Source organism: Nelumbo nucifera, chromosome 1, assembly GCF_055504915.1.
Source record: "Nelumbo nucifera cultivar China Antique chromosome 1, China Antique-T2T, whole genome shotgun sequence".
Lineage (NCBI taxonomy): Eukaryota > Viridiplantae > Streptophyta > Magnoliopsida > Proteales > Nelumbonaceae > Nelumbo > Nelumbo nucifera.
The window spans coordinates 107,461,965-107,477,553 of record NC_142649.1 but is presented as its reverse complement, the minus strand read 5'-3'; the positions used below and the strand labels follow the sequence as shown (position 1 = coordinate 107,477,553).

General features: G+C 43.2%; 2 protein-coding genes and 1 long non-coding RNA gene across 4 annotated transcripts; 1 reads left to right on the top strand and 2 right to left on the bottom strand.

The window, feature by feature from the left end:
• Positions 1–7,380: 7,380 nt before the first annotated feature.
• LOC148803677 (uncharacterized) lies at positions 7,381–7,773 on the bottom strand. The gene is made up of 2 exons (XR_016078648.1): positions 7,635–7,773; positions 7,381–7,524 (listed from the first exon to the last, which is right to left on the bottom strand). It is a non-coding gene; the product is annotated as an uncharacterized LOC148803677 (long non-coding RNA).
• Positions 7,774–8,672: 899 nt separating this feature from the next.
• Positions 8,673–11,144, bottom strand: LOC104605977 (uncharacterized). Of its 2 annotated transcripts, none has more exons than XM_010270953.3 (8): positions 10,961–11,144; positions 10,788–10,866; positions 10,588–10,667; positions 10,387–10,453; positions 10,107–10,178; positions 9,340–9,549; positions 9,052–9,238; positions 8,673–8,967 (listed from the first exon to the last, which is right to left on the bottom strand). In XM_010270953.3, the coding sequence occupies exons 1-8, from the start codon at positions 11,034–11,036 to the stop codon at positions 8,959–8,961; spliced, it is 780 nt and encodes a 259-aa protein (XP_010269255.1). In that variant the 5' UTR covers positions 11,037–11,144; the 3' UTR covers positions 8,673–8,958. The 2 variants fall into 2 exon arrangements, with proteins under 2 accessions (XP_010269255.1, XP_088747805.1); XM_088891679.1 differs by having other exon boundaries at positions 8,673–8,962.
• Positions 11,145–11,290: 146 nt separating this feature from the next.
• MEF18 (mitochondrial editing factor 18) lies at positions 11,291–13,910 on the top strand. Its single transcript, XM_010270954.3, has one exon. It carries the CDS (start codon positions 11,606–11,608, stop codon positions 13,688–13,690), a length of 2,085 nt encoding a protein of 694 aa, XP_010269256.1. The 5' UTR covers positions 11,291–11,605; the 3' UTR covers positions 13,691–13,910.
• Positions 13,911–15,589: the final 1,679 nt, after the last annotated feature.

The window sequence follows — 15,589 nt, the reverse complement described above, 5'->3', positions numbered from 1 at the left end:
ACTGCTGAGGTCCTCGGGCTAGAGTCCTATTCCCTGGCGGAGTTGTCTTCCTTTCTCCTCTTATCTGTAGTTGTGTCTATCCGCACGACGTGTAGCTAAAGTGACTGAGGGGATAAGATGGGGGGCCACAATAGTAGCATAGCTCGGCTAAGCTATCCCGACATAGACGGGCTATGCCGCCGCGACCGAGCTATGTCGACGTGGCTAGGCGCACCGAGCGATGACTAGGTGGCCACATGTCTATCAGGACCAGCTCAGCCATGCCCCACTGAATGGCCATGGGCTAGCGATCGGTCTCAAGGGGATTGTGGACTGATGATGGAGATTGGAATGTCGCTGACAACTGTCGCATTTCCGAACGAGCTGGGCTGCATCTTGCTTCATCGATGGCCAAAAGTAACCTTGTCGGAGTGCCTTATGTGCCATGGCACACGTGCCGGGGTGGTCTCTGCAGATACCTTCATGGATCTCCTTGAGAACGTAATCTGCCTCAGCTGGGGAGAGACACTTCAAGTAGGGGAGAGTGTGCGAGCGGCAGTAGAGCTGACCTTGAATAAGGCAGTACTGGGCTGATCTATGCTGGAGTCTCTTTGCTTCTATCTGATCTTCTAGAAGTGTGCCTTCCCGAAGGTATTGTGTGATGGCGTCCATCCAAGATGAACCGTGCTGTACCGGGAGGATGAGGAGGGTTGTCAGTGCGATGCTCGACTGAGCCAGCGTGTCTAACCGCACTGTTGCGTCGAGGTCAATTTTCGATGACCTAGCTAGGTTTGATAGCGCATCAACTCGTGCGTTTTCAGCTTGAGGAATCTCCTGGATGTTGAAATGCTCAAACCAGTGGATGAGCTCTTACACCTTCTGTAGATAGCTCGCCATCGTAGGTGTCCGCGTCTTGAACTAGTAGAGGATCTGGTTGACTTCCAGTTGGGAGTCGTTGAAGGCTTCAATTTTCTGAGCTCCTAGGTCTAGAGCGAGGTGAAGTCCGGTGATCAGGGCCTCATACTTAGCCTCGTTGTTGGATGCTTTAAACTCGAACCTAAGAGTGTGCTCTAACACCGTGTCATCTGGGCCGAGGAGAATGAGGCCAGCCCCGCTGTCTTGCTGATTTGATGAGCCATCCACATGCAGAGTAAATACTTGTGGCAGCGGGACAGGATCCTCGGTGGTGAATGTACATTCGGCAATGAAGTTTGCCAGGGACTGAGCCTTGATCGTGGAACGGGGTGCGTACTCGATGTCGAACTCACTCAACTCTACGCTCCATTTGATTATGCGACCAGATGCTTTCGGCCTTTGGAGTACATGCTTGAGGGGCTGGTCAGTGAGTACTCGAATATTGTGGGCCTAGAAATATAGCATGAGCTTTTCTGGCCGAGGTGACAAGGGTTGGGGCCATTTTTTCTAAGTTAGAGTACCGGGTTTTCGCACTGCTGAGGACCTTGCTGGTATAGTAGATCGACCTTTGTACCCGATCTTCCTCCTTAACCAGCACTGAGCTAACGACCTCATCCCTGGCTGAGAGGTAGAGCAATAGCTCATCCCCTAGGTTTGGTTTGGTGAGGAGAGGCGGCAAGCTCAGGTACTGCTTCGGCTCTTGAAAGGACTGTTCGCATTCCTCGATCCACTGGAAGTCCTTCAGTCGCTTGAGGGCTTTGAAGAAGGGCAGACACCGGTCCGCGGATTTGGACATGAATCTGCTGAGGGCAGCTACTCTGTCGGTGAGTCGTTACACTTCTTTGTTGACAGGGGTGAAGCGCTCTTTGTCGATGCCGAGCTGCCTGTGTCAACCAGAATCCGCCGCATCTCGAAGTTGGCTACCTTGGCTGTGATTACCAAGGCGTCATCGTGTGGGGTCTGAACCCCTCGGATGTTGTCATCAGTGAAGGTGATTGACTAGTTGCACTTCTTCTTGTGTCCTCGGTTGTCGATTTCTTGCATCCGCGCATACTTCTTGCACCCCGAGCTGCTCTCTCCTCCTGCGGTGATCCCTCCTGATATCACATGGATCACACCGACGGGAGGAGCTTAGGGTGGTGGCTGAGCATTCTCCGTGTGTTGTTCCTCCTGCACTGGCTTCTTGCTTTTGTCAACAAACCCATTGAGATACTCGTGCTTGATCAGGTCCTCGATATGGTTGCACAGGTCAAAGCAGTTCTCTGTGTCGTGGCCATGGTCTCTGTGGAATTCGCAGTACTTGTTGCGGTTCCTCTTGTTGCCTTGTGTTTTCATCTTCTCGGGCCACCAGACGTAATTACAATCACGAATCGGCATCGAAACTTAAGACCATGGTGTGTTCAACGGCGTGAAGTTCCAATAGGTCGGCGGCAATGTCGATGGTTTGTGGTCGGGTCGGCAGTCTTGCCTCTTGTGATCCCAATCTAATGTTTTTGACTTCCGCTCCTCTGTGTCTCTGCTCTTTCTGTCAGGCCTTTCTTCCTCATCCTGCAGTTGTGCTTGCACTTCTTCTGCATTAATGTATTTCTGCACATGGCTCATCAGCGCAACTAGGGTCTACGGAGGGTTCTTGGAGATGGAGAAGTTGAATGGTGAGGGGTGGAGCCCATGCTGAATAGCGGTGATGGCTACGGACTGGTTCAGGTTCTTGACCTACAATGCTTCTGGCTTGCCGTAAACTATGCATGGAACTGGGTCTCTAGTTGCTCCCAAGACGCTATGGAACGTGGGGTGTTATGGTCACACCATTCGGCAGTGCACTGCGGCACAGTCATAGGCAGCAGCACGCACAGCAGCAGGCACTGCCTGGCAGCGCCGCACAGCAGCACGCACCGCCAGGCAGCAGCGCGCACCGCACGCACTGCCAAGCAGTAGTGTGCACTGCACGCACTGCACGACAGCACGCACCATGCACACACTAGGCACCGCACAGCAGCGGCACCATGAGCCACGTGCACGCACCCGGTAGCAGCAACAGAGTGGGGCCCACATGATAGCTCATAAGGGTGGACCCACCCTTATCTGGACACATCAAGCCAACTCGCCGCAAGCTTACCTTATCCTTATCTTATCCCTTATCTTTATCTTATCTTAAGTAAGAGTTACCATTAGGAGTAGGTAATTAGGAGTTTGATTTCAAGTTGGAGTTTGAGTTTAATTAGGAATTTCCTTCTGTAATATCCTATTTAAGGAGCTACGAATTGAAATAAAGGATTCAGTTTTTTGCAGTCAAGAAAGAGAGTGAGGAGAGTTCGGGTGATCTCTTGGACAAATCACCCATTAGGAGAGTTCGGGTGGTCTCTTGGACAAATCACCCACTAGATAGTCAAAATAGGGCCTGTACGCAAGGCCAAGGGCAAGGAAAGATCTAAGGTTCCTGCGGTGGAGCGACCCGTGACGCGATCCTACGCTCGGGCCCATAACATGGGGGTAGAGAGGAATTCCAAGTCAGGGCTGGTCCTGTGAGGGTGGTTACCAGGGCTTTGCACATTAGGCCCTTAGAGGATCCATGCAACATCAATTGAGCTTTTAGTGCTTCGATGTGGTCAGAAGGGTCAATATTCCCGTTGTATTTGTCGAGCTAAGACGTCTGCCATCTCGTGGGAGGCACCTCGTCTACGACCTCTTGGATGAACGGTGGTTCCCTAGTGGTCGGTACAACTGGTTGCGTGGGCTAATCTACAGGCAGTGTTGTGCTTCTTTGAATTTGGCTACGCTCCAACTCCTCCAGGCGTTGTCGAAGCTCTTGATCTTGGCGTCCTTATTGTTCGGGGCTGTGGTACGCGGTCTCTCTCCTTCTTGGGCGGCATAGAGCGTTCTTTCACCGAGCTGGACTCAGCGACGGAGACCACACAAGGTGGTGTCTACTTGCTGAGCCTTTCTTTGGCAAGGATCCGCGTAGTTTGATGCGTTCTGCTATGGTTGTCAAGATCGCGAGAGCAGGCTATTGAGGCAAACTTCCTTGTTGTGTCTTGCTATTCATGGTCGGACCGCACTCCCCTTTTATTTGGTTGAGGCATTTTGGGGTCCTTGGGGCGAGGATCGTCCTTCGTACGCGTCGGGGCGTGGGGGGGAACGGCCTAGCTGGGCGGTGCCGCAGATCCTAGCGTCTGCATTATCTCAAAGATCTTATCGACCTTCTCCTACATTGCCCAGAACTACGCAGGATCAACCGCGGCTGGAGGCTAAGGGGTCTCTTCGTGTGGAGGGCTACAATGCTAAGATTCTCAAGATGGAGATCGGCATATTGATCGTTTAAACTGGTTCTTAGGCATCTTGATTGCTTTCTTGATTGCGTGGAAGGGGAGAAAATATTTCAGGAAAGGCTTTTTGTGCGTTTCCCACAGACGGCGCCAATCTGATGCTGCTCAATCCGATGTGGTGCACGAACTGAGGAGAGTAACTAGATAGTCCTTGCCAATAGGAAAGTACCAAGCTACAAGGACGAGACCGTGCTCCAAGACCTGTGATCAAGAAAGATGTTAGAGGCCCGAGGGGTTATCCCCGTGTAAGTACTCCGACGCTCAAGTCAGTAGGAGGTGATGGATGGTCGGGCCGAGCAATAAGGGTGTTGGTCCGAGCAGAGTAACAATATGGGTGTCCAAAGTTGGAATCCCTTACCTTGAGCGGGGAGTGACTCTTTATAGCCGAAGATCCGTGTCTTGGTCGGATTGGGCTTTCGGGGTTATCGAGATAAGGTTTACCGCCGAGGTCCTCGAGCTAGAGTCCTATTCCCCGGTGGAGTTGTCTTCCTCTCTCCTCTTATCTGTAGTTGTGTCTATCCGCATGATGTGTAGCTGACATGACTGAGGGGATAAGATGGGGGGCCACAATAGTAGTGTAGCTTGGTAGAGCTATCACTACGTGGCCGGGCTATGCCGCCGCGACCGAGCTATGCCAACGTGGCTAGGTGCACTAGGCGATGACTGGGCAGCCACGTGTCTCTCAGGACCAGCTAAACCATGACCCGAACAGTATTGAATGAATTGAATAAATTCTATAATCAAACATGAAGCATAATTGCTTGAAAACATGACCAAAAAAGTTCTAAATATTGTGTTGTTTAACATCCAAGTATAGAAAATATTCCTACCTGTTCTCGGTGCACTCCAAAATCAATTGAATTTGGTAACAAAATCTGTTTAAGAAATGTCAAATTAATATTTTCTTTGATATGACATTGGCATGGATGAAAAAAACACAATTTCTACCAAACAGGATTCAAGATACTTTTCTGTAGCTTTGGTACCAAACAAAAAACGTTGTTTCTCTAGGAAACGTCCTACCTGGCAACAACATTTCCAAACAAAAAAAAAGACAAAACGATGCTTCCAACTAGAAATGGCAATGGAGCGGGGCACCCCCTCCCTGTCCCCACCCCAAAGTCAAGATACTTTGCCCCATCCCCACCCTATCCCCGGTGGCGGAGTGGGGCATCCATTTCTCATCGGGGATGAGTAATCCCTGAATTTTCCCTGCTCTAAGGCAATTTCTTAAAAATTATTTATTTTGTGGACAATTTTCATATATAATATGAGAATTTGAGAGTATTTTAGGAATTAAATTATAATACTTTGAGGGTACTTAAAAAATGGAATTATTGGATTCTAGGATTTTAAGAATTTAAGGAAAACTTAAGAGATATTTTAAATATCAATATTAAACCTAGAGATATTTTATTAATTTTACCTTCAGGTTTGGGAAAGGTTCAAAAAATTATATACAAAACCCATCCCCCTGCCCTGTCCCCATTTAGAGTCGGGGAAAACCTATCCCGTTTGGGATGGGACTGGGAGGGGCGGGGCCCCAGTTTTACGAGAAAAATTGCCATCCCTACTTCCAACCCACACATCAACACCATTTTCTAAGCATCGATGCCGAACATATACTTGGTATTTTATTTGAATCCCATATGAAATAATTACAGGAATTCTTGAACTTACTATTAAAAATTGGAAATTATATTTGGTCCTCACAAGAGCATGCTCACATCTTTCAAAGTCTCTTTCAGCCTTGCATTGAGAGTATCTCCCCATGAAAAAAAGCATTCATATTCCCAATGCACAGCGGTAAAAAGCTGTGCTAACAATGTAAACAGTCTTGTGAGAATTGAAGTCGATCTCTAGAAAGCCTAAAAGCTAATACAAGTATCGATATTTTGAACCTTGGCTTATATAGAAAGCCTAAAAGCTATATTTGGTGAAAAACCCAAAAGTCCAAATATGTTTTAATTCAACCAATAAATCAACTTTCCAGTGAACTAAAATTAGCATCTTAAACGTGGATCAATCAATGACGATCAATAAAAGCTGAAAGCCCTCTAACAGAAGCAGAGCCCGATCTACTCCTCACACCGACCACACAGCATGGTCCAGCTGTAGATGGGGAAGATCTACCATACTTGTTTGTTTGTTATTGTTCGTGAGAGATGTTTCAATACAGTAGGATGTGGCTGTGGCCTGTGAAGTCAGTTTAAGGATTTATACTACATAAAAATAATATATACGTGTAAACCGATGTCATGGGATGTTGCATGTAGTCATGTGTAATGCCAGAAATAATGAGGTATTGATGTACAAAAATGCATAGAAAAGGGTTGTAATACGGGTCAAAAAAATAGCAAGTTTCAATGACATTAACCATTCATACTTCTTGAAATCAAAGACAGCTTAGGCTGAGCTTGGATAAGCACAAAGCCCCTATTTTAGGCTTCATGCTTCAGCGCTTAAGTGTTTTCTTTTCAGCTTCAGATAACAATGTTTTTAAAAGCAACTTTACCGAACATTTACTATGCTAAAAAGTGCTTTCTTATAAGCGTTTATTCAAGAAGTGCTTATTAAACGACCCATTTAGAAAGGAAAAACCCCTAATTAACCTATCTAGGACCTATGATAATAATCGAGGGCACGCTTTAGTGGATTTTGGAGGGTCACGGATGACGGAGCTTTGGGCTGACAAAGGGAAAATATGATTGGGCTGGTTGGGTTGGCAATGAACTCCAACGTGTCCGACCTGAAGACTACTCAACCTACAAGTGTCAACAGAAAAAAGATCAAGTCCAAGGCATTACCTATACATCTAATAATACACCAGAGTACTCGATCACTCTGCCACTAGCCCACTACAAAGGATAGAGTGATTTAAAAGCTAGATGCACAGCTGAAGTGTGCGCCCTAACTATGGCCCGAGGCAATTGGCACAAAGAGGGATACCTGATAGTCTGATACCTCCATTGAAAAAACATATATAAGCTAACATGCAAGAATATGCAAATTTAATTTCTGGAAGTGTAAAGCCCTGTTAGTTTAATGGGCTAGGCTCATGGTATTGATAGACGGTATTGATATGGGTTCGTTGTCACCTTGTACTTGTACCTTCAAGTCTTACCTAGGCTGAATGTTACCATCACAGATACAATCTAAGATATTACAAATTATGTGTTCAACTACATCAAATTCAAGGATAATTCACCAAAACATAACAACCCAGATAAGTACACCCTTAGTTCATGGCACCCCACAAAATGAATCTTTTGCCCAATCAGAGAGACATGCCTCCTAAAACACTGGCCTACAGCAAATTATATTTCAAAACACAAGCAAAACGAAAAAGAAAAAATAGAAACCACCTCCACACGGCACTAAGAAAGCTCTTTAATTCAATGAATTATGAAACCTTACCTCAACTATGAGATTTGCCTACACACAGCCCCTGTTTTCCACTCTTACCCAACTCATGTTCTTGTTCTTCCATTACTTCAGAACCATCAATACTATCAGATTTGCTTCATCCATACGGCTCCAACTGATTTGCATGCAACAAATACAGGCATACCAAGGGAAACAAATCTATTAGAGCAGAGACTGCAACTCAGCAACTAAACCAATCATCAGTCACAGCACCAAGATCATTTCCATCAAATTTGATGACAGCAAAAGCCAGCCTAAATCGATATCAGCCACCACCTCACAGGTACAACCACAACTCTATGAGCTGTCACATCCCAATACATGATCAAAGGAATGTTACCAATCACTTCTTAGGTACAGCCATGATTCCATGTACTACCATAACTTGGTACATGATGCAGCATAATTGAAAAGCTTAACAGAGTGGAACACCCTCAACAGAATAAGCAACCATGCATTTGTTACCCTGTCCAGCTCAGCATACTAGGTCACAACTTAAGTACCAACAACAGTGTAAGTGAACATCAGATCCAGCCCCCAGTGGCAGCATCAAACTACAAATAACCACATGCGTCTTTCCAACCATCTTTAGGCCATGACAGGTGACAGCTACATCTATTTTCCTCAGGACCCAAAATTGAACAACCATTTAAGACAAGGGAGCATGATGTAGTTAAAAGATAAATTTCTTGTGGATTTAAGATTATTTAAAAGAGAAACCAATTTTGAATTATCAACCTTACCCATCAAGAAATCATCACAGCAAATTAAACATTTTAGGTGAAGGCAACCACAAGATTAATGTTGTTTGACCAGCGTCAAAACGAACATCATCCATCTAGGAAGTATAAAAGATCATCAACAGCTACTACATCACCATCCGCCAGTCAGCCACACTGACTCTTTTCACGATCATAACTATAAAATCCCAGTATATGATTCATCACAAGTCAGAATTTCCATCAACTGAAAAATGAATACAATTAAAAACACACATACTTGAGATGAATGAAAAACAATAGAGGATACTTTGAAGCAGCAATATAGAATCTATAATGGATATTGGAAAATTTCCAGATCTCCCACAAACTACAAGAGTCCAGAGATCAGTCTACCACCTAACTAAAGAGAAGGATAAATTAAGTTCAAAAATAAAAAAAAGACATAGTTAACCTTCCAGGGAAGTTGAGGCTACCAACACTAGCATTTAGTACTCTAATCAGACAACTTGAAATCCACAAAGACCTGTTTACTGTAGTAATACGACTACACAAGATGCATATGACCAGCACTTGTCACCCCATGTCATGCCCCTCTATCTTTCCTACAAAACACATTAAGATATATTAAAAATAGTTTTCAGCTTCTAGTTGTCATCAAAATCAGAATGTCAAGTGAAAGGGCTTACATCAGCATCTGAATTCCTAGGGGATGGGCTTCGAGAATCAGTATGTCGACCTCGGGGAGAAACACTCCTGGGAGATGGAGATCGCTCATCACGGCTACGTCTTACAGGGCTTTCACCTCTGGAAGGCGGTGTCTTGCGTGGACTTGGACTCCTTTGAGGGCTAGGACTACGCCGATTAGGTGAAGCACTGCAACATACAGCCAGTTGCCCTCAGAAATACTACCATCAACAACAATGAGCATGGCAAACAAGACACTGCTCAGAGCAAAGCATGACAGAATACAACACCTTTCAAATGATCGGCTGCGGGTTCTCTTTCGCTCATCTTCATTCCGATTTCTATCTCGTCCTCTGCGAGAATCTGGACTGGCACTGCGGCTCCTGCTTCGACGGTGATGCTCTCTTTCCCTCCCACGATACCTTTCACGATCGTATCTGCCTCTGCTTCTGCTACGGCTTTTCCTCCTGTAATCTCTGTCCCGGTGATCATCTCGATACCTAAAAAAGTTATCATCAGTAACAGAATGTTGCAGAAGAAGCACAGAATTTCTGAACAACACTACACAAGGCCAATCAATCGAGTTTGAGTGATAAAATGTTTCTTTGGCAATATTTTACCAAGCATAGATGGTTGCGGGTAAAGAATTACAGAGAAAGAAATTAATTAAATTTTAAGCTCCACTGAAGGAAGGGTTTCGTAATTTATATCAACAGCCACAATTGACAATTCATGAGTCTTTTGATTAGTTTCTTCATGAAGTATAACCCACCGTGGTATGTCAACTTTATAATTTTAACCCTAAAATCCCCAAATACGAAATTACACCTAAAGCATTCATCCTGATAGAACATTATAGTAATAGGAATAGGCAAATTGTCCATAGAGAGAAATAGCTAAACAGGAATCATGTCTCCAATCCCTAAGAATAAAGCTTTAATGAGTTGATCAAGTTGATACAAATTGTGCCTCAATAGTTGTATGTTTGTACAAAAATTCCCAATTTCATTTCTAAGAAACTCAGGGATCTGGATTCTATTAGAACAATGAATCATACCTTGGGCGGGGGCTGCGGCTTCTTGACCTGCCTCTTGTCCTCGGAGATACTTCAACTATCCTTCCCTTGTGACTGAGAAAAGAACAAACCAAATGTGCAAATCATCCAATATCCAAATTAATATGCAAGAAGTCGGGGTGGAAATTTGTTAATTACAGGTAATACACCACCACCCCATCCTTCAGGCCAAAAAAAAAGCGAGAAAAGGTGGGAACTTTCCAAGAAAAGCATGTAGCTAAGTAAACACTAAAAACGTATAACTAAGAATGGGAAAACTTACATGGGTTCGGCATTTGGCCCGTATTTCGCAAACTGAACCATGATTTCTCTGCCATCGACGTTCCTTCCTAAATGCACAAGTGGAGACAAAGAAATGGGGAATAAATTCACCACCAATCGATGAACCAGCCGACCAATCAATGAAGATAAAGTTCGTCTAATAGTAGTTATATAAGATGGTAACAGAAAAGGCAAAATTCACCATCGAGTTTCTCCACTGCCTTCTGTGCTTCATCTGCGTACTTATACCGGACAAACGCAAACCCACGTGATTCTCCGGTTCTGTTATATACAGAGAACACATTTTACTATTTTAGCATAAACAAGAGGAATGTTTTGGCACTTTAATGAAGGATTCAATGCAAGAAAATAGATATAAAGAACAGAGAAGTTTCAAGAAACCTTCGATCTCTTGGGATGAAGATGTCAACGACCTTTCCATACTTGTCGAAAAGAGGGAAAAGATCATCTGCAGTGGTTCCTGGTGAAGCAAAATAAAAGGTAAGTATTTAAAAACAGAGTTTTTGAAATGGAGACAGAAGAGTAAACAATCAAGAGAAATATGTGATATTTACTGAAAGTAATATTGAGAACAAGAAGAGAATAGGTGTCTTTAATATCCGGAGGACCAGATCTCCCAAAATGAGACATCTCTCTGAATTCTGAGCTGACGAACAAGAGCGCGAGATTAGGGTTAGGTTTTGAGGTGGAAACTGGAAAGTTGAATACGCACTGCAATTTATCCTTCTTCAGGACTTCGGGTAGCTTTGAGCCATCTATATAATCTATATTACTAGTACAGTGGTGATGGCACGTGCAAAGCAAATGCACGTGCGAGAAGACGATATTGTAAAGATGTCAATTTCTATGATGCCGGAGCGGAAGGGTATCAGACTATCAGAGTTGATCGTGATTACGGCCTACCGTCGTTTGTCCTCTTCTGTATTCTGATTGAAAACCTCCGTGTCCGTGGTTCTCACTCCCGTTGCTCAGGGATTTAATGGTTGAAAAGAGAAATGAAAACGCAATGGATTCGCGCCTCTTTTGCACTGACCATCTGTCCCCTTTCCTCCTGCTCTGTGGGCTGAATCAAAAATGGCAGCCATGGACGTTTAGCACTCTCCATCCTCTTCATCCTCGACTCAAATCCAAGCCATGGATATTTAAATGCATATAAAGGGGTAAGCATTTTATATGCGTTGCGTCCATGTAAGAAGAATATGAGACGAGTTCATCACGTTGTTGTTCGCCGTTCTAATCGAAGATGGGCTTGGACAGATTTAAGAAAAAATCATTCTTTGTCTTCCCAGCCGCCTGAATATCATATGCAATCGTTATTTGAAGGCAGAAAGGCGAAAAAACACACGACCTGCGAATTTGCATTGGTTTCAGCTCTAAAATCCTGCACATCCCTCTTGGCCATCTGCCAAGGCGAACAAATCCATTCATTTGCATTGAAATCCGGTCTTCATTCAAATCTTTTTATCCGGAATAGTTTGATTAATTTTTATGTAAAATGTGGGCGCATCGAAGCTGCTCGTTCAATGTTTGCTTCTTGTTCTCTGTTGGATTCCGCATCTTGGAACATAATGATTGCTGGGTATGTCAAGCTTGGCCGACTAGAGGATGCATATCAATTGTTTCGGATAATGCCCAGTAGAGATTGTGTCTCCTTTACTACAATGATCATGGGTTTTGCTCAGAATGATCGCTTAGTTGAAGCTTTAGACGTTTTTAATGAAATGCGAGCTATGGGTGTGACCCCAAATGAAGTAACATTAGCAAGTGTAATATCGTCTTACTCGCATTTGGGTGGACTTCGGGATATATGCATGCTGCATGCAATGGCAATTAAACTAGGTCTTGAAACACACACCCTGGTTTCAACCAATTTGATTCACATGTATTCCATTTGCTCAAGCTTAGCTGATGCAAGAATTATCTTTGATGATATGCCTGAACGGAATATTGTTTCGTGGAATGCAATGTTAAATGGATATTCGAAGGCAGGCTTTGTTGATTCGGCAAAGGATTTGTTCGAGAGAATACCTGAAAAAGATTTGGTTTCTTGGGGTACAATGATTGATGGATACATACGGGTAGATAGGTTAAATGAAGCTTTAGTGACCTATATTGAAATGCTACGCGCAGGATTTGGCCCAAATGAAGTTATGATTGTAGATATACTTTCTGCTTGTGGGCGAGCAATAGCAACTAATGAGGGTCTACAGTTCCATGGTGCAATTATAAAAACTGGCTTGGACTGCCATGTTTTCATGCAAGCAACAATCATCCATTTTTATTCTGCTTGTCACATGATTGACTTAGCTTGTTTGCAATTCAAATTGGGGAATAAGGAGAATATCTCATCTTGGAATGCTCTTATATCAGGGTTTGTAAGAAATAACATGGTTGATTTGGCAAGGCAGCTATTTAGTGAGATGCCTGAAAGAGATGTTGTTTCATGGAGCTCCATGATCGCAGGTTATGCCCAAAGCAAGCAGTCTAATTTGGCACTAGAGCTCTTCCATGAGATGATAACTAGTGGAATTCAACCAAATGAAATCACAATGGTGAGCATCCTCTCTGTTATTGCAACTTCAGGAACATTGGAACAAGGAAGATGGGTTCATGATTATATAAATAATAATTCCATTCCCCTAAATGACAACTTAGGAGCAGCACTAATTGATATGTATGCAAAGTGTGGGAGTATTAACAAAGCTTTAAAAGTCTTTAGTCAAATCCAGGGCAGATCTTCTTCAATCTCACCATGGAATGCTTTTATCTGTGGGCTGGCCATGCATGGTTATGCAGATATGTCCATTAAATTATTTTTGGATCTTCAAAGAACACATATAAAACCAAATTCAATCACATTTATAGGAGTTTTGAGTGCTTGCTGCCATGCAGGGTTAGTAGATTCTGGGGTTCGGTATTTCAGAAGTATGAAGACGGTTTATAACTTAGATCCAAATATCAAGCACTATGGTTGTATGGTTGATCTCTTGGGCAGAGCTGGGCATCTGGAGGAAGCTGAGCAACTTATAGCAAGCATGCCCATGGAAGCAGATGTTGTAATATGGGGTACATTGTTGGCAGCATCTAGAACCCATGGAAATGTTGAAATAGGAGAAAAGGCTGCAGAGAGGTTGTCTAGGCTTGAACCAGATCATGGAGCTGGTAGAATTCTCCTATCTAATATATATGCAGATGCAGGGAGGTGGGATGATGTGTTTGCAGTCAGGAGGAAAATGCAAAGTGAGAGAATGAAAAAATCGCCTGGATACAGTGGTGTGGTTTGACCAACTCATACTTTGTGTTGCTTATGACCCTGATTACCTCAATTGTGCACTCAATACACAGAGGTCTCTGTTCACAGGATGATAATTTTGCTAATCATTATTATGATGGCCCTTGAAGGATGCATTCTTGGGCTGTTTTTCTTTAACTATTCTGGTGATTTGAATTGTACATTATCATTGTATAAAATCTATAAAAATGTCTGTTCTTTTGAGGAGAAAATAAGGCCCATCATGTAGTAAGATTGTGGGAGTCATGGGCAAAGTTGCTTTATTCTGAGTACTCCAGTCAGATTGGTATAAGAATTTTTCTAATTTCCATATTGATCATTAAAAATAGAGATGGCTCAAAGAGTTATTTCTTGATCCCTCCGTTTTTTAAAGGCTCCATTTCTTGTAGTAAAGGGAAATTTCATTAAAAGATAAAAAGAAAACGATTACATACATATGAAGAGTTTTCATTGGACAGCTATACATCATACTCAAATCATCAAGTATAGGATGCAGCAAAGAAACAAACCTCAAGAATGTGGACTGTTATAAAATTCCAAAGCTTCCCATAGACTATCCCCTAATTCATTCCTCTTATTATCTTTGAACTCTGAATGTGCTAGTGCCCAGTCCACAATCAGTGATCAATATCAACAATTAATCTGTTTTTATCTCAGACCTTGCCTTCAAAGATCTCTCTGTTCCTTTCTCTCCAAATATGCCAACAGTAGAAAAAGGATGACACTCCAAAATATTTACTACTTTATAATCTAGGAACCTAGTGAATATCTCCTTTGGTTGAGTTAGTGACCTGAATAAAGAAAAACAGCTACATGAACTCTGTGGATACAAACTTGGTGATTGGTTCTTGTGGTCTTTAATTTTTTTCTTTTGTACTGTTTTTTTAGATGGTGTCCCCTGCTATGAATCTTTCTAGAAGCAGGTTATCATCATCCTCATTTGCATTTCCTTCCTTGTTCAATCAGAAAGGTAGATTTAGGACTAGTAGAAGATGTTGCTGTTGAATGTGGAGTCGAGGGAAACAACGTAATTTCTAGCATTCGAGGCCAACAGGTCCAACCTGCTGCAAGAAGGAAAGAAAGAAGATGTCAGAGGCCCCAGGAGTTATCCCAGGGGCGAAGACTCCGACAATCAAGTTAGCAAAGGGATGCAAGGGGTCGGACCAAGCAAGAGAGGAGACTTAGAGCTTGAGTTCTAAAGCATGTTTACCTCAATGTGGGAGCCCCTTTTTATAGTCGGAGTTGGCTTATAAGAGGAGTAGTTGGAAGCAGGTGGCGGCGGTTAGCAATGGTTGGTAATGGATGTCAGGGTGCGTCTGGCCGACGCCACGTGTGAGGATCCGTGGGATGGCTGGGATGGATCCAGCTGACGCCACATGTCAAGATCTGCAGGTCGGCCAGATACCCCTACATCAGAAGACAAAGATACTATTCAAGCAGATAGCTTAGTGATGCCTTATAGGGTACAACAACTAAGGAGGTGGAAGAGATTCATTAGTAATTTGGGTGGATGTAATGAAACATTTCAGGACCAAAGGTAGTTATATCGCTTTATCTAGAAGGCAAGATCTTTGGTCATCAGTGTGTAACACCTAATTTTGACTAGTTCAAAGATCAGCAAACCTTTTGGTAGACTCATTAGTTAATGGGGGTGCTAATAGGCATTTTCACACTTTATGCCCCATAGACTTGGGGATCTTTTCTAGGATGTGCTTGTACTTTTTTTAGACTCTTTTATTATAATTCTCCTCACTGTCTTCTAACATTTAACAGTTCTAAAGAGGGTCAAGTATAAAACAAACCCATTTAATCTCTGAGATATTAATTATTTGTATAGAATTGATTTTAAAAGAAATGTTAATTGTACAGAACTACAACCATGTCCCTGGAT

Excerpts from the sequence above, each read along its gene's own strand:
- MEF18 (XM_010270954.3), top strand. The coding sequence starts at position 11,606 with ATGAGACGAGTTCATCACGTTGTTGTTCGCCGTTCTAATCGAAGATGG.
- LOC104605977 (XM_088891679.1), bottom strand. The coding sequence starts at position 11,036 with ATGTCTCATTTTGGGAGATCTGGTCCTCCGGATATTAAAGACACCTAT. Across the intron at positions 10,454-10,587 it reads GGCAGTGGAGAAACTCGATG|GAAGGAACGTCGATGGCAGA; the intron begins GTGAATTTTGCC and ends TTGTGCATTTAG. Across the intron at positions 8,963-9,051 it reads CTAGGAATTCAGATGCTGAT|ATAGAGGGGCATGACATGGG; the intron begins GTAAGCCCTTTC and ends TTTGTAGGAAAG.